General features: G+C 32.9%; 3 protein-coding genes across 3 annotated transcripts; 2 read left to right on the forward strand and 1 right to left on the reverse strand.

Annotated features, from left to right (window-relative positions):
* Positions 1-921: 921 nt before the first annotated feature.
* On the forward strand, positions 922-2,121 carry LOC105172136 (uncharacterized). Its single transcript, XM_011093476.3, has one exon. It carries the CDS (start codon positions 1,005-1,007, stop codon positions 1,911-1,913), a length of 909 nt encoding a protein of 302 aa, XP_011091778.3. The 5' UTR covers positions 922-1,004; the 3' UTR covers positions 1,914-2,121.
* A 12,057-nt stretch (positions 2,122-14,178) lies between these two features.
* GLYI8 (Lactoylglutathione lyase / glyoxalase I family protein) lies at positions 14,179-15,066 on the reverse strand. The gene is made up of 2 exons (XM_011093475.3): positions 14,718-15,066; positions 14,179-14,609 (listed from the first exon to the last, which is right to left on the reverse strand). The coding sequence occupies exons 1-2, from the start codon at positions 15,000-15,002 to the stop codon at positions 14,337-14,339; spliced, it is 558 nt and encodes a 185-aa protein (XP_011091777.1). The 5' UTR covers positions 15,003-15,066; the 3' UTR covers positions 14,179-14,336.
* On the forward strand, positions 15,064-18,765 carry LOC148786711 (uncharacterized). The gene is made up of 3 exons (XM_088886117.1): positions 15,064-15,205; positions 16,059-16,169; positions 16,913-18,765. Exon 3 carries the CDS (start codon positions 17,172-17,174, stop codon positions 17,970-17,972), a length of 801 nt encoding a protein of 266 aa, XP_088742243.1. The 5' UTR covers positions 15,064-15,205; positions 16,059-16,169; positions 16,913-17,171; the 3' UTR covers positions 17,973-18,765.
* The last annotated feature ends 469 nt before the right edge of the window (positions 18,766-19,234 follow it).

Raw genomic sequence — 19,234 nt, forward strand, 5'->3', positions numbered from 1 at the left:
ATTTATTTACAATAAGAGTAAAGTAGTAAAAAATAAAGTTGAATTTATTTACAAAAAGTCAAAATAATTTTTGGTATTTCTTAACACTTTCAGAAGAAGAAAATGGCATCTCAAATAATTCAAAAATACTTTTTGAATTAAGAAGTGAAAAACACACTTCTTTAAAACTCGCACAAAACTCTCTAAACTTGGTCTCCTTATCCTCTAATAAATATGCATTTTCAATTTCTTCTCCACTCAAAGTAGAATAAACATATACGTTAATACGAACAACAATAGTAGTTTCAACAGTAAGGAGAAATTGTATTTTTCGTCCATAAATTCGGTACATTTTTAGTCCCATTATATATAAATTTTTCGAAAATAGTCTCATAATTGCAAAATAAATTATATTTTTTGTCTCGTAACTTAGTTTTTATATGCTTTTAGTCCTATTACTTATAGAATTTTCAAAAAAAAAAATTCTCATAACTTGCAAGAAGTTTCATTTCAATTTTCTTGCGAGCTTCAGTATGAGATTTGACTTTTGTTGGGAAAAAACGACCGTGTAACTTGCATGTGGTATTTTTCATCAATTTCTTAACGGAAATTGGTAAATAAATTAAACATAATAATTTTTAAATTTACGAGAATAATTTTTCCTTGAGCAATGAATCTGAAAATATATTAATCTAAATTACGGGACGAGAAATACAATTACAACCATCTTCAAACGTGTCTTGGTGAGACACGTTACAAAAGTCACAATGATGCGCAACTCTTCCTTAAAGCAGAATTTCCTTTGTCAGCAAGTCCCTTTTAACTGCTTCATTTTTCAGTATAAGGCAAGATGATGATCATACAAAGTGTAAACTCCTCATTGGTCTCATCCAACAACCTTATACTTCTATACATGTATTTGTACACTATATATATATATATACACACACCCCACCCCACCCCCAACCCCTCTATTTATCTCTACCAAAAAGCATCACAAACAAGCAGGGCTGCATTGTCAAAATATGGGGGCAACATCAGGGCATGTAGTACTAGGACTTGCATTCTTGATCATAGGCCTTTGGCATATGTTCAACTGCATCAAACACCATTCTCTGAACCCAAAATCCTACCGCACACACCCATGGTACCCTCTCTCAACAAGATCACTCAGATACCTAGAGCCCATGGCAATCATGCTAGTCACATTCCTCTTCATATCAGTGGAGCTCTTCGTCAGACGGAAACCGTTATCGCCCGACGGAACCATCCCCTCCAAGAACCTCCGCCACATCGAGCACTCCATCATGGCCCTCTCCTTCTTCGTCTACGCCCTTTTCGCCACCCTTTTCGACATAATCTCCCCACCGGCCCGAGACGGGCTCCTCCATTTCCTCCAGGCCGTTGCGTTTTCGCAGCAGCTCCTCATTCTCCACCTCCATTCAACTGATCATATGGGAGTTGAAGGACAGTACCACTGGCTGCTCCAAATACTCACATTTGTGTCTCTTACCACTACTCTTCTATCCATTGCCTACCCCAAGAGCTTCTTGGTCTCATTTGTCAAGGCCTTTAGTGTGGTTTTCCAAGGTGTTTGGCTGATTGTCACCGGCATCATGCTGTGGACGCCGCAATGGATACCGAAAGGGTGTTTCTTGAAGACGGTATCCGGCCGTGACGCTGTATTCTGCCACGGTGATCGGGTCCTCGACCGGGCTAAGGCACTTGTGAACATTGAATTCGGAATGTACTTGATCTTGTTGACCGTGCTCTCAATAGTTTTCTACCTGGTCATGATCAAATTATACCCTCGTGAAAAAGTCAAATATCAATCATTGACTACGAGGTGTTATATTGAGGAGGAGGACGAGGACGTTGATCATGAGAGTGAAAAGGAACTCAAACTTGGCATGTCAAGAAATACTCTTCCATAGGTGTGAAGTTTAACACACATTTGTTCTATCAGAAACGGAAAAAGATTAAGACAAGTTGTTGTTGTGGTAGCGGTGTTGTTACATTGTTATTTCTTACAACTAGGGAAGTGCTATTGATCGTAACTTATTCCGTGGTACTGTGCATTTTCTTTTTCATGTACAGCGCATTGAATTTTTTTAATAAAATACATGATATCATTTTTCGACACATTGCATCTATATATCAATTAAAATATAAGGTGTAATAAGATTTGAAAAAAAAAAATACAGTCCATGTGAATTGTTTATGAATAATTTGACATATTTAAATTTGAAATTTCAATATCAAAATAGATATTTTAATTTATACGGACTCAAATTTTCAAATTTTGAGAATCCCATGTGTTTTACGTATAAAATTTCATGTTATAACGAAAGAAGATAATAACCCACAATTTTTTTTTAAATTTTTTCCCCTTTCTTTTCTGTGTTTGGTTAATTGAAAGAAACGTAGCCGTCATAGAATACTCATTTCTCCAAAATTCATTGAAATATTGATAACACAACCCCACGAACATATTAGTAAATAAAACATAAAGTTTACCGGAGCAAATATCATGACCGACCACTCTGGTTCAAAATGCTCACATCACACGTTTCGCATTTTGAATGAGGTTTGAACTCACGAGATTTAAGCGATATGACTGTAGTTAGCAGAAAGCGTTAGAATATGTACGTAAGTTTCTCCCAACAAACCACCTTCCTTGCCTTAAACTCCACCACCATATATGATGAATGAATGGACATTCTTGCAAGTCATCTTGCTTTTCTATCATCATAGTTAGTTTTTTGGATTTTGTCGACATAGATTGTTGGTTGTTGTGTCGTGAAAGGGTAGATGTCCGATCCCACACCCTTTGCCCCAATGATTCCTTTAAACTCTTTTTAGTTCGTTTAAAATCATAATTTTATTGTTGGATTTTCACTATATAGTGATGAGCCCAAAATTATCATCGAAGATAAACTATTATGATAATTGTGGATCTTACAACACATATAAGATACAAGCTGATTTATAATAGATATCACGAAATAAAGTGGAGTAATGTAAGAACAGAGATACAAACGGTAAAAGGCTCAGGGCGTCGCATCCGATGGGGAAGCCCACAGCCACAAATGCCGACAACCCAACCACCGGTGCTCAAAACCACCAAGGCTAACCCACGGCACCAAGGCACAGACACGGCCATTAAGGCACCATCAAACCACTCATGTTTACCTATTTCTTTTATTTTTTGCCTCACTTGTTTCTCTCCTCTTTTTCTTCCCAAAGGAAGTGAATAAATAAAGAGAAGGCATTGATGATGGCGCAAAAATCGAGAAGTGGGGAGAAGACTAGGATTGTGAATAAATTCGGTCAAGGAAAAAAAATAAGAAGGCCAATGGTTTCAATCATCTAAAAATGAGAATCGGGTCGGGTAATGGATGGATCCAGTCGATGGATTGGGTCAACTCTTCTAGGTGATGGGTTGGAGTTGTGGGCTTGGACCTATCGAATTTGGTCCTAAATTAATTTTCCAATATATTCCTCCTTGGACAATTGGAATGGATCCAACAAACATCATCGCCAAAATGTACCTTCAAAATAGAGATGTTAGCAACCAATGTAAATTGATATAAACAAGAGTAAAATAACAATAGATAATATTTGCACACAACAATATTTACAGATTTTAAAAATAAGCTTTAATCACCAATCACATAAATCGCACAAAGCGGAAAGGAACGATGTCACCGGCAACAGAAGAAAATAACCCGAAGGCTCTGATACCACTGTTAAGTTTTCACCCCATAGTGATGAACCCAAAATTGCTACCGAAGACAAACTATTACAATAATCGTGGGTTTTACAGCCCATAGAAAATACAAACCAATGTATAATAGATATTGCAAAATAAAGCGGAATAATGAAAGAACAGAGATACAAACGGTAAAAGGCTCAAGGAGTCGGATCCGATGGGAAAACCCACAGCCACAAAGGCCGGCAACCTAACCACCGATTGCTCAAACCTATCAAGGAACGACAACCACCAAAGTTAACCCACACCACCAAGGCATACGCACGGCCACCAAGGCACAATCAAACCACTCAGGTTTACCTATCTTTTTTATTTTTTCTTCACTTGTTTCTTTCCTCTTTTTCTTTTCGAGGGAAGTGAATAGATAGAAAGAAGGCATTGATGATGGATCTATAAACATTATTGTCTGAAAGCAATTATAGTACGTTGCATTTATTGCTTATTCGACTATATTAAACCTTCTAGATCTTTTTTGACCTCATATTATACTAATTTAAGCATCAAAGGGTCTTAGTTGGGGACTTCTCAGCAAGCCTAACAACCTTCTTTGTTCTCAGAATCCACATCTCCAGGTGGTTTAGGATCTCTTTCGACCTACATTTTGGAAGACGCAGTGCACGACCTAACCTTACTTAAACGACCTGGATGATCAGTCGTTGTCTCAATTGTTGCTTAATACTTCAAATTCAACGATATTGTAGCCTAAAACGCCGTTTATGAAGTGTTAATATTAACTATCAATTGTGGGGTGAATAAGTGTACCAAATGCTCAACAAGTACCATCATACGTATATTAGTATGTTATTTATACTAATGTAAAACGAAAAGATAATATTTAGTCATAAATAACGAACTGCGACACCATTACATCAATTTTTAATTGTCACTAATCACAAAGGAAAGTACCACTTAAATTGATTTTCTATTCCTTCTTCTGTCTTTCTTAATTTTTTTCTTTGTTTTTGAGATATGATGTGCTGGTTTGTATATTATATTTTTATTTATAATATATTTTAAAATATAAAAAATTATTTATTATATGTATTCAAGAATAACAGCATGCATGCCACGACAGATGGTGAATATTAAAATTATATCTTTGAAATTTTAACTTAAAATAAACTATTTAAAAAAAAATCTAAGAATTAAATTTCCACTTCTAAACCACAAAAAAATAAAAAGAAAAACAAAATATACTATAGTAGAAAACAATAAACACAAAATGGTATATTAAAATTTTATATAAGGTACATCTATACTGTTATAAAAAAAAATAACAAGTTTTAAATATTCAAATTTATCTTTAATTCATCCCATTCAATTAATATTGAATAAAATTTGATCATAATAGCATTTTTAATATTTTTTTAATAAATTTATTAAAATATTCCTCAAACTTGCATACACCTTAACTTTTTTTTATTTTATTTTAGCCACTATCTCATAAACAATACTAAAACCATCAATAATTAAAAAATGAATTATTTATAATTTTAATATTTTTTCACACACATCGAGTGTGTATACCTCTCTATTATATATAGTAAGTTGTTAATGTAATTATTAATAACCACATGTAGTTATCCATTAAATTAATACTATAACTAAATATTAATTACTCACACACACACACATATATATATATATATATTATAATGATAACAATAAAAATTCTATTTGACTTGTATTGTAATTGCTTAAAATAATTACGTATCAATTTATTATTGAAAATATTATTATTTCACAACTCGTATTTTTGAATTATTTTAATTAAATTTATTTTAAGTCAAAAGTTATACGCAGCTACCTCCCTATTAATTTCTGTAACTTATAGCTAACACTATGAATATTAAGTTGTTTTCATACGCAATGTTCAACTTTTACTATCATCTTTTACGATTATTTAATCTACAACTTTCTTTACAGCTTATTTTACTGTAAAAATAAAAATTATTGTAAATACCTCTTAGACTTTGACAAATTGCAGTTTCTTGACTTTCGATTCGTGTAAAAATGCAGTACTAACTAGGGTCTACGTCAAGCCATCTATTCTACATGTGAATCACCTCCTACGGTCTATTTCAAACCCATCCAGATACAGATCGACTTTAGCTGTAAATATAAACTTAAAAACAATACAAATATTTATTTTCTTGTATATAAATAATTTCCTACCATTTCATGTGAAATATTTCTATCCTGATTATCAAAAATAACAATTTTTTTTATTAATATTATCATTATCATTATTAAAACAAATTGTAGTAATATATAGATTAAACACAATTATAGTTGATAATAATATCTAATATTATGACTTAATAAATATTCTCTTATTTTATACATAAGAAAAAGGAAAAAAGAAATTTTAGGATTGATTGATTCAAAACTAGAAATATCAAATTCATGACAATAAACAAATTTCTTTATACTTATTCAAATAAGGGAAGAGTGCAACTTTAGTCTTCTAATTAATTAATTACCGGGTGGTATTTTTCATTTTGAACGAATTAATTTTCATAATTTAGTCATATAATTTTAAAATTTTGAAAATTTTAGTTCTTATCAAGCCAAGTTGATTGGAAAATTACTTGTTATTTGCACATAATCCAATTAAAATAAAAATTTTTGACGAAAAAGAATTAAAATTATCAAAATTTTAAAATTACAGTCTAAATTATAAAAATCAATTTTGTACGGGCTAAAATTTTCCACTAATGAGTAGTATTTTATGATAATTGCACTTGATTTTACACTAGTTTTACAAAAAATTTGAAAGATCTATCTATTCATATTCAGTAACCATGGTATTATGGCGAATGCAAATTAATGAAACTTAGACTTTTTTGAAAAAAAAAAAATTAATACACTAAAAAAAAAGATGGAATTTGGCACGGATCAGCCGACTGTTCCAAAGCCTGTTTCATATTGAAATGGGTATTGAAACAAAATAGGAACGGACATTTGTAGATGACATCATGATTCCTATTTTTTATGGGTTATTTTTTTGGAACGGCCAAGTCGTGCCAAAACGTGCCTCAAAATAACAGTTACAATGTCCGCTCCCATGATCGTTCCAACATAGTAACGGTAAATGGTTGAAACCCTTTAGGAACGTGTTATTAGAATTACGGATGGTCTTGAGTTACTGATGGGAACTCATTACAAATATAAACAAATGGATCGTTCCTAATATCATCGCTAAAACAGTTCTAAATACGTGTTCCTAAATAATATTGATCGTTCCTAATACCATTGCTAAAATAATTTTAAATAAGTGTTTTTAAATAAGGATGACCGTTCCTAATACCATTACTAGTACAGTTTAAATGCATGTTCCTAAATAAGATTGATCATTCCTAATATCATTGGCAAAATAATTTTAAATACGTGTTTCTAAATAAGATTGACTGTTCCTAAAATAATTACAGGAGACTGTTCCAAACAAAAATTTGGCCATGCCTAATAATATTGCAAAGATTGACAAACAAACCATTGACCGTTCCTAAATATATCATAATACAAATAAATACAGTTTCAAAATTAGGCATGAGTATTACAAAAACCGTTCCAAAAGTAACCCAAAATAAATAATATAACCGTACCAAATGTCATCCAATCCGTTTCAATTAAAAAAAAAGAAATTTTTTTACACATTCAATATTAGGAACGATCACTAACAACATATTATAGTGACCATACCAAATTGGAACGGTCCTTTATTAAACGATTCTAAATATTTGTAACGCTATCTATAAGGACGGAAGGTGACAGTTTCAAAATCGTAATTCAAGGACGGAAGGTGACTGTCAATTCCAAACCGTTCTAAAAGGAAAAAAAGTCATTTCTAAACACACCCCAAATCCAATTTTTTTTTGTAGTGATAATATAATTTACTTAATATATTATTAAGTATAAAACGAATATTCCCCTTTTACTTTTTCTAATGAATTTTTCTTTTCACTGCAACTTTAAGAGGGTGTTTGGCTAATTTTTTTTTTAAACATCTTATAAGCTTTTACGTTTTATAAAATATTTTAGGGGCTTATAAGATATTGGATTTTATTTTAAAATAAGCTCCTAAAGTTTGGATAAAATAAGATGTACGTGAAAACATCTTATAAGATGGTAGGGTATTTGATATAATAAAGTTTTTAATTGGTAAAATGACTAAAATAGACATGATACCATTAGATTCAAATAAGTTGTTTATTTCTTAAAATTTTGTTTAAAAAACTTTAAAATGCTTTTTAAATAGCTAGTACACATTAATTTAATTTTAAATAAAAATTTAATAGAATCTTTTTACCAATAACAAAAAAAAAGATGAATTATTACCTAAATTTTGCATAAAAATAATATATATGTATATTTATGCTAATCTAATATTAATATAGAAATATAGTTGATATTTTCTTTACTAATGCAATGATTAATATAATTTATAATTTCTTGAATTATGTTTTTCAATAAATAAAATGTCAATATCAATATTATTTTTATTTAACTATATAATCCATTATTAATAATAAAGTATTTTCTCTTTTTTGAATGTTAAAAAAATTAAATAAGTGTTTTTAAATCCTAGAGTGTGTGTGTTAGAGAGAGAGAGAGAGTGAGAGAAATAGAGAGAGGAGAGTGTGTGTGTGAGAGAGAGAGAGTGTGTCGAGGATGTGTTTGGGTGAGAGAGAGTGTGTGAATGTATGAATAGGTTTACTATTTTAGGAATAATTGCACTCTTCTCTCATAAGGTTCGGCGTAGTTACATGTAAATTTTATGTAGTTTGCAAAATTAAATCTAATACTTTTCGGGTTTGCTTTCATATAACAAATCCTCTCATTGGTTAAAATTCATTGAATTTGTTGATATTTACAAAAAATAAATAAATAAAAATCGATATTTACCCTCGATTGATTTATTACTAACTTATTGCAGGTCAAATAATTTCTTTCGAACTAAACTACCCTTTAACAACGAAGATTTACCTCCACAGATGTATTAACGCATAAAGACGTATGAGGGTATGATCATAAAAAAATTTATTTCATATGCAATAAGTAATTAGTCAATTGGTGGTAAATATTTTTGTTAATATCACCAAATTCGATGAATTTTTGACTAACGGATGAACTTATTTGTAAACGGAAGCAAACTCAAGGGTGCTAGACGTAATATTCAAATCAGAAGTGGATCTACGTGTAATTACACCTAACCTTAGGAGAGGGAGTATAATTATCCCTTAATTTTATGGCTTATAAGATATTATTAAAAATTTTTAAAAATTAATTTTTTTAAAAAGAGCTTATAAGATCGCAAAATAAAAATTAAGTTCTTTTAATAAAAATAACCAAACAAATATTTAAAGTTTATATACTCTTAAATATCTTACAAAATATTTTGAGTAGCTTCTAAATTTAGCCAAACACCTTCTAAATTTAAGAATAATATTTTATTAAATTTTATTCTAAGTTTAGTGTAATATAAACTAATAACTCATGATAATTTAAAACAAAAATCCCATGAATAAATTTGATCAGATTCAACTAAAAATCTAAAGACATTTTATCTCTAAGTTTATTGTATTTATTCATTTATTTTATTTTATATAATTTTATTTTATGATTTATTTCATTATTTTTAATTAATAAATGAATTGATAGTAGCAAATCATTACCTAATTAATTGAATAAATGTATTATTTAATTTATTAATATAATTATCATATAATTACGCACTTTAAAAAAAATTAAGAAATATACTAAGAAATGAAAAAAATAGAATATACTCATAAATGAAAAAAATTACTAGTCCTATAACTCAAGGAATACGTACCAACATCTTTACGAATCAATTTTCGCAAGTTTAATTTTATATCTTAAAATTTTTTACAATTTTAATTTTTTCATATCAAAATCGCCCAATAATTTATTTAAATTATATACGAATCATATATACAATTTTACCAAAAAATAAATTGCCAAACTTTTAATTCGTCTTGTAAAAAGAAATGTCAATACATAAAATTGCACTTTCCCCTTGAACTAATTTCACACAACCACCAATTTAAGCTCCCATCCTAAAAGCTAAGGGAATTTTTTTTTTTGGTACATTAATTTTGTCCGCAATTAATTTTAGTACATTAACTTTCGTTGTTATTGTATTTTGACCAATAATTTACATAAATGAGTCAATTAAGCACGGCGGCGAATGAAATTGGATTTTTTGCTGGAAAATAGTGCACATGCTCTTTAATTTGGGGATTTTTAGTCCCATGTGGCACTATAGTGTTACATGACACTTGAGGTGGTAATTTCTTGAGGGAAAAATGTTAGTTTTCCCTCCCAAAGCCAATTACCAACTAATAAAAAGAGAAAAATACCATTTCTTCCCCATTTTGCTTCCATCCTCATCACATCTTCAAAATATGTCTACCATCTCAAGATCAATTCTGTGCTACTGTGGAAAGGGAGCTATGGTTAGGACTTCATGAACTAATGAGAACTCAGGTAGAAGGTTTCATTCTTGTGAAGATTACAAGGTTATTCTCTCATTTTTCTCCTTGAAATTTTTATTTTTTTTCTCAATATTTCTGCATTTTTGAACTGGTTTTCCTCGATTTTTTCTGTAATTTTTTTGCCCATTTTTCTCAGTTAAAGGTTCTCATTTTTCTACAAATTTTTGCCCATTTTTCTTAGTTAAATGCTCTCATTTTTCTGTAAATTTTTGCCCATTTTTCTTAGTTAAATGTTCTCATTTTTATGCAATTTTTTGCCAATTTCTCTTAGTTATTTTTTTGCAAATTTTTCCTCATTTCTTGTGTAGACCGAAGGATGTGGATTTTTTTATTGAAAAGATCCACCAATGTGTGCTCTGGCAAAGATTGTAATCCCTGAATTGCTAGCAAAATATTCCGGATACGAAGCTAAGATTGAATAAATGAAGAAGATTGAGGAGGATTTTGCAAAGTTGAAAAGAAAATGTAGAAAATGGAAATTAATTTCTGTAATTGTCCTTCTTATTTTTTGCTTTAGGTTCTACTTTGTGTAGGATGTGTGTAATTTATGTTTATTTTAGTAGGGTGTATGTAATTAAGTGTATTTAAGTAGGATTTGGTGTCAAATGCTTTTGGTGAATGTATCTATGAATTGTTTACCAATCTATACTTTTTTAAGTTTGGTGTTGATTAAGGGATGGGAATGGAATTGTAATTGCATTTTCAATTCCTGCCAATTGCATTTTCAAATTCTGCACACATACACAAGTTTCTGCAATTGGAACATCAAATTGACACATCAAATTTCTGCATACATACAATTGTGATATGAAATTTCTGCACACGTATAGTTGGAACATGAAATTTCTGCACAATTTCAATATCAAATTTCTGCACATCACATCAAATTTCTTCACAATTGGAACATGAAATTTCTGCACAATTTCAATATGAAATTTTTGCACATCACATGAAATTTCTGCACATCTACATTTCCAGTTTCATAACAGTTTCCAAACTATACAGTTTCAGTACATTTTTGCCAATACATTTCTGCCAAAAAGAATACAAGTCTCTCCCAAAAGATTATTGGTTTTTTGCCAATGCATTACAAGTTTTAGGCCTTTTTCTTGCCTTTTTGCAGTTCACTTATGGCATTACTAAGATTAGATAGAGTGACAATTTTTTCCCCCTTTGACAATAGATGGGGTTGATCCTGAACTCCCTTGCTCATCCACTGAATATTTACCCACTTCAGCATCAACAAAAGAAGTTGCATGATTGCCTTACCCTTTCTTCTAACCTATAAATTTTTATAGAAAATTATAAAAAAAAAGTTGAAAAAATGACAGAAAATATGCCAAAATAAAACAATTACAGAATTATGTACCTGCATTTTCTTTGGTTGTCTAGTTGGAGGGACTTGGCTAGAAGCATCAGGGATACACTCATTTGATGCAGTTTTGGTAGCACAACCTCTAGCATTATGTCCTTGGCCGGCACATTTTCCACACTTAATAGTGGTTTCCACCCTTATTAGAGTTTAATTCGTCGCCGCTCCATATCAAATTCTCCTCACCTGACAGGTTACCTAAATCCTCATCTTCCATGACCATTCCTGCATCTATGTCCTCCATCCTTGCTTCATTCATAATCACATTATCTACTAGTTCCTCCTTATCCTCCTGAACTGGACAATCATCATTTTTAGCTGCCACATCTTCCTCTTCATCCTGATCTTCTTTCATTTTATATTCATACTCACTGTCGCTATCATCAAACTCCTCACCCCCTGAAGAAAACTCATTGTCATCTAAGCCACCCACAACTTCATACCCCTCAGACTCATCACCCTCCTGAGCAACTATCTGCCCATTTATATAGATATTTAGCTCCCTCAAATGCTAAAATTTAACAAATATATCATTCAAGGCTGAAGTTGAAGTTATTTGTTTCAACGCTTTTCCTTCTTTTATAAAATAAGTCTTGTCCTCTCTAATTGCCATATAGTTGCCTAACTCATTCAATGTACCAAGGCCCATAAATGTGCTCGACATTGTCAAATTTATAGGTTTCCACTCCCATATATCCTGTTTTTGTCATACTCCCCCCATAATGAATACTCATTGTAATGAGCCCACTATTGTTGGCTGGAAAAAAGAAAAACAAAGGAAAAAATAACATTGTCAAAAAAAGAACAACAGTAAAAATAATACAAAAAATCATAGAAGAAAACACAAACGTGGAGGGACCAACATGCATGCCAGCACACAACTTTTAATAATAGAAGAAACCACACAATAATTCAACTAGAGATAGCTACTGCATAACCCTAGTTTTAATAGAATAACATCTTCAACCATCTTGCAGTCCTAGCCTCGAGTGAGTTTATTTGAAGGGCAATAGAAATTCCAACACGAAAGAATGAGCAGAAGAAGTTGCAATTTTGCACTTATAAAGAACTAAAAGTCAAAGACACATATGTGGGCCTAAAAAAGAAAGAGGATTTAGAGTTCTAAAAAGTGCATGTGGCTGGAGGTGAGGTCCGAGTCATGAATAAATTCCATAAAAAATATAAGAGAAAATTTACAAGATGATTGGAATCTACGCAAATAACAAATAGAACAACGCCAAAAAATCTAGATAACCTGGTTCTAGCATCCATTACATATGAATTTAAAAGAATTCCTACTCAAGAATGTGAATTCTTTCATATCCACAATGACCACAGCATTCAAACTGCTTTTATAATTTGCAGGACAAGCAAATGATTATATTAATAAATGTATCTTTCCAACATGTACCAGGACACAAATTTTAATATAAAGGGACCACAATCTGCCAACATGAAACCACAATCTGCCGACATGCTTGTCGAACAAAAAATAAATTAAAACGTACAAAATAAATTAAAAAAATAGTATTCACATGTGAAAAGACAACACCTGTAACACTAAAAACAAACATCATTCAACACAATTTTTAGTCATGTGTGGTTGACAAAGACAATACACAAAATCTATTTATAATCGAGTCAAAAAATACGGTACTTAAGAATGAAAACTAACCGTAATCTGGGGAAGGATCTCTATTGAGGGATGCGTCTCTCATCACCACCATTTTAGTAGTAAAAAATTTTAAATTTCACACAATAATAGAGTGAAATCGTAAAAGAGGGGAGAGAACTAAGGCTAAAAATTTTGGGGAGTTCTGCTTCTGAAAAATTTGACTGAAAAGAATTACGTACTTTACACGTGACTTATAATTTAACAAGTTGTACACATCATTGTCTACGTAAAAATACATATAGCCATATTGGCTGCTTTTTCACCATTGCCTTGCTAAGTCGGCAATTTCCGATGGAAATATTTAAATTAGCCAAAAAAATTAGCATTATAATCTTAATTTATATTTAATTGACTCATTTCTATAAATTATTAATTAAAATGAGATAACAATAAAAATTAATATACTAAAATTAATTGCGGACAAAGTTAATAGACCAAAAATATTTTTTCCCTAAAAGCTAATAAAGCTACTTTTCCCTTGCATACGTCCTGAAAACTCTAGTCCGAACGTAATAATTACCACTAGACCTATTCGACCTTACCTAAACCATTCAATTCCTCCGAACCTAATTCGCCCCAATTTGAACCAATAAGTACAATACTCTCACCACCATACAATTTATGTATGGTTTACAAAAATTGATCAATCAAATAAAAAGTACAAATTCTAGCACGATGCTACCTCAACCAACAATATGAATTGTATGATACACTTAACAGGTGATTAGAGTACAATTAAAAAAAAATACCCAATCAACTCTATGATCGATTCGTTCCGTCCAAATCTAATGATTCTAATCAGACTTAAATTTCCCCTGCGTACTACGCATGAAAAGTGTAATTGATCTGTTATGAACTCAAAATCTTTCCTAAAAGTAAAAGGGTTAATTCCATCCAAATGTCTCCACATATATAAAACAGAACTTGTCGCAAACATTGGATCAACATCTCCAAAACCACACTCTTCTCACAAACGAACGTCCACATTCCATCCGCAACATTTGAATTTCTAGGCGGGCCTAGCTAGCCGGCCGCATTAGCAGCAGCAGCATCATCTCCGTGGTCGCCCAAGTCGAGTGGCGGGTGGTGCTTACCGGAAGGGAGCTTAATCTTGCCGATGGAGCGCTGAGGCACCAGCTTCAAGTTTTCGCAGTTGCAGATCTCCACCATAAACCCATCCGGATCGTTGAAGAACAGCTGGTCGATGGGCGCCCCCTCCTCTTCTCCCACTGTTCTCTTCATGTACTTCACGTCCAAGTCCTTCAGCTTCTTCTCCATCTCCTCCATGCTCTCGCACTAACAAACAAACACATATGTTCATAATCGAAACGAGATTAGGAAATTGGAATTTGGTGTTTTTGCAATTTGAATTCACACACTCGTGGAGTGTGTATCAGAAATTACCTGAAAGGAAATGTGATTGTCCATGGGGTCCAAACTGTCCTTATCGCGAGGCAGCTTCTCCTCGTCCTTGCACTGCACTAAGTGAATACCCACGCCGTAGTTGAACAGCCACGCGCCGTCGAAGTCGAAGGACTCCGGCCGCTCAATCAGCACGAAACCCAGCACCTTGGTGTAAAACTCCACCGATTTCTCCACGGATCTGCACACCCTCGACACATGGTTCAGCGCCATCAGAGGGGGGGTTTCCTTCTCTTCTCCATGTCTCCTTTCTTCTCCGATCTGCATTTCCGAATTTCTTCTGCAAAGCCGCCCGGCTGTGGAGGTTTAATTGCAGAAACCCTAGGCTGCTCGGGATTGTATTTATGAGGGTGGCGGCAGTCGGTGACGCGTGGTGTTGGTGGGCTACGTGTGAGGCGTGTGGAAGGGAGGGAAGCGGTAACCATTGCATGCATGCTTCCACTTGGCTCAAACGCTCAACTGTGACTCAGGTTTCCACTATTTTACCGATAGCTCTACATGTTATTATATTTTGTTAGTTTTAACTGTAAATTACTTCGATAGATTTAATTATATAAATCTTTCTTATAGTTTTATAATTGAGTTTAATATAATTTATTTTGTAATATTACGAATAAATAAATTACTCTTTTTATAAAAAAAAATAGGATTTATTATCTTGTAGTTTATAAAATGAAGTAATTTACCCTTTGTTTAGGGAGGTAAATTGCTTAATTTTAAAAAATACAACGGGGAAGTAAATTGCTTAATTTTAAAAAATATAGAGGATAAATTACTGCATTTTAAAAAAATATAGAAGGTAAATTGCTAATTTTTTTCGTAGAGTGTAATTTGCATCACAGGGGACTAAATTACATTTTTCCCTTTTATAAATCTACAAGTACACTTTGGCTAAATTGTATTTACTGCCCCGTATATTAGGGGGGGTAGCATTTCAGGGACTGTAGTTAAGGGTGTAGCAAATAGAATCCCAAAATTAGTTTTTTTTTTGCGATTAAAGGACTCTGGCAATCGGATTTTGCAAATTCGCCGGAAATTGCCTACCTGGACATAAATTAGGGTTCCAATTTGGAGCTTTTGCTGATGTGACGGGGGGGTAAAAAATTATTGACAACTAAGCTGCCAACTAAGCTATGGTGTAGGATATTTAAGACAAGTTACTCGATGATGTGGAAAATAACATAAAACAAAAAGAAAAACAAAACAAAAACAAAAGAGAAAAGCAAAGAATGAAAAACGCGTATGTTCTCACTTTCTCTCCCAAAACGACAGACCAAAAGAGCCTAATCCCCAACAATCCCCAACCCTAATCTTTGATCACAGCACCTGAAGAAGAAGATTAAGCAACAAAACGGCGAATAGCGAGTACGGAAGGCGAGAAAATGGTGGTTATACGGAGTAAATGGCACCTAAACCTTCCACCGCCTTTATACCGTAAGTTTTCCGCCTTTATGCTGGTCTGTGGTCCCCCATTTTCACTTTCCCCCTCCTAATATTATACGCATTTTGTCTGTGGTCCTCCATTTTCGCTTTCCCCCTCCTAATATTATATGCATTTGGTCTGTGGCCCCATTTTCGCTTTTTGTCTGTAGCTTTCTCAACAATACAACTCCAGTTAGTGTAAGTCTGACTTATTTGGTTGTGTTCCATCAATAATTTTCTACCTGCTTGTTCTTCTAAAATGAATGTCTATACGGAATCACAATTTTCTGCTGTATTTTTTTCCTTTGTAATGTTGAGACAATTGGAAACCATCTGTTATTTTGCTTTTGGTGATGGTATTTGATTAATAGTGGAGCACTTGTCGATTGCTTGTATTTCAGCAATAATGCAATTGAGTAAAGCAATTTGAAGACTTGAAGTCAACTTAGAAACATTAAGTGAATCTTTTTCTGCTATATTAGTGTTCTAGATCAAAAGCTATTATCCCAATGACATCGAGTTGATTTCTGTTGAATTAGTTTAGCTTGTTAATTAATCATTGGAGCATCCATAGTTGTAGTGTGAAATTTTGGTCTCCTATGAGCCATGTTGGATTATTTGGCCCCGTTTTGGCTTCATTTTTCTACTGTTATTAATGGTTCTGCCACTTGTGTGATGGTGATATATTTCTGATTGTTGGTGATGGTGATATATTTCTGATTTAGTATTATGTTTTTTTTCTTTTTTATTTACAGATCCAGACAGTAGTTCAACTACTGTCACATATTATTATGGGGGAAAATTTAGCCCAAGTAATTGATTGTACCTTATTATATTGGTGGTGAGATTGCTAAGTTTGACTATGTAGAGTCAAGTCACCTATGTTTTGCAAACCTCAACTTGTTCTGTGAAAAATTAGGGTTGGTTGGTGATAAGAGATACTATAAGAAAGTAAAAACTGGTTTTCAGCTCCTAACTACAGATTCACAGTGTCTAGAGTTGGGGAGGGAGTACATGCATGCTAGGGATGTTCCTGTATATGTTGAGATGTTTGGTGCTGATGTAGATGAAGATAGTGACAGGGTTAGAAGGGAGGAGGCTGTTCATGTAGATGAGGAGAGGGGTAGAACAAATGATGTTAATGATGTGGATGAGGATGAAGACTTATTTGATTCTGATTATGATTTATCAACAAAGATAGATGATGATGACATATTATTTGATGATTATGTGGATGATAAAACAACATCATATTTACCCATTGATGATGAAAACAACTCTGAAGGTCTAAGTGGGTCTAGTGATGATGGTAAAACAGATATTATGGGTGATGAAATTGATCTAATTGAAAATAAAGTGAGTGATGATGAGCAAAGTGAATCTAGCTACCCTATTTTTAATCATGTTGAAAACTTTGATCCAACATTTACATTGGGGATGATGTTTAGTACAAAGGGTGAGCTTAGAAAGGCTATTCAGTCTCATGCAATTAAGACAAGAAGACATGTAATTTGCACAAAAAGTGACCCAAACAGATACTATGCTAAATGTGATACCGATTGTGATTGGAGGTTACATGCTCGTAAAGTAAAAGATGAATGCACTTTTCAAATTAGGGATTACAACCCTAAACACAAGTGTGCCAAGACTTTCAATCTTAAAAATGCAAAGTCTAGTTGGCTCTGTGATAAATATCTTGATAAATTCAAATCTGATCCCAAGAGGTCTGTGAAGGGTTTTAGAGTGGATGCTATAAATGAGATTAGATGTCATATCTCTAACATCAAGCTTATAGAGCCAAAAGGAAAGCATTGAAAAAACTTGAGGAAAGTCCTGAGTACCAATACACAAGACTTTGGGATTATGCAGATGAGATTCGAAGAACCAATCCAGGTAGCACTGTCATTGTGGGGACTGAAAATGTGGATGGGGAAAACAGATTCAGTAAGTTTTATGTTTGTTTTTCAGCAATGAAATATGGTTTCAAAGAGGGTTGTAGGAAGATAATTGGTGTTGATGGGTGCCACTTAAAAGGGCCTCATGGGGGAATTCTTTTAACTGCAGTAGGGGTGGACCCAAACAACAATCTTTACCCAATTGCATATGCGGTTGTAAACACTGAATCAAGGGAAACTTGGGAGTGGTTTCTGATTTTGTTGAAAACTGATTTGGGTATTGAAAATCAAAGTGAATATGTCTTTATGTCTGACAAACAAAAGGGATTAATTCAAGCTTTTCAAGAAGTGTTACCTGAAGGGCCTCCAGAGTGAATATGTCTTTTCAGAGTGAATATGTCTTTATGTCTTTATGTCTGACAAACAAATCAGAGCCCCACCTCCTATGCTTGGTAGTCAATACAGTGTGACACAGCATCCAGTCCAAGAATATTTTTCAGTTATCATGCAAGGGGGAAAGAAGTTCATCACATTGTCAAACTTGCAGAGCTTAAGCTCAAAAGGGCCTCCAGGAAGCAGTAGCAAGAACTCTGTAGGAAAATAGACTTCATTTGTACTTTTCACTACATTGGCATTTTGGCTTATTTGTTTGGCATTTTGACTTGTTTGGCATGTTGGCCACAACAATGGCATTTTGACTTGTTTGGCGTCTTCTTGATGGCTCAACAATTTGTTTCCCAGATCGGAGTTATGAATGTATATGAATGGTACTGTTCATTGAGTATAATGTGTTTTGAGGAGGAAAATTCAGTATATGGTTATCTGGAATTCCTAATTTTATGGTTGTATGTTTCCTGTGTGTGTCAGTTTTGCTTCTTTTTTTATTAGCACTAAGATTAACTTATTGGACAAAAGTTGTTTGATTCACGTTAAGCAAACATGGAATGTATCATATTTTCTCCTTAAACCAAGTACAGGCGTTCTAATTCTGATTTGCCTTAGTCTTCATATTTGAGCATCTCCTCTCGTATCTCTACGTTAATTGTGGTTTGAAGAAAAAACATCACCACCTTTGGCAAATTCATATTCTCAATGGTTGAATGATGCCTTTTCAAATTGGTTAATCCTATTTATGTTCTCAATGTTTCTCTATGCAAGCCCACATCTGCAGTATTTCTCTTT

Source organism: Sesamum indicum, linkage group LG10, assembly GCF_026168435.1.
Source record: "Sesamum indicum cultivar Baizhima isolate 11 linkage group LG10, ASM2616843v1, whole genome shotgun sequence".
In the NCBI taxonomy this organism is placed as follows: domain Eukaryota; kingdom Viridiplantae; phylum Streptophyta; class Magnoliopsida; order Lamiales; family Pedaliaceae; genus Sesamum; species Sesamum indicum.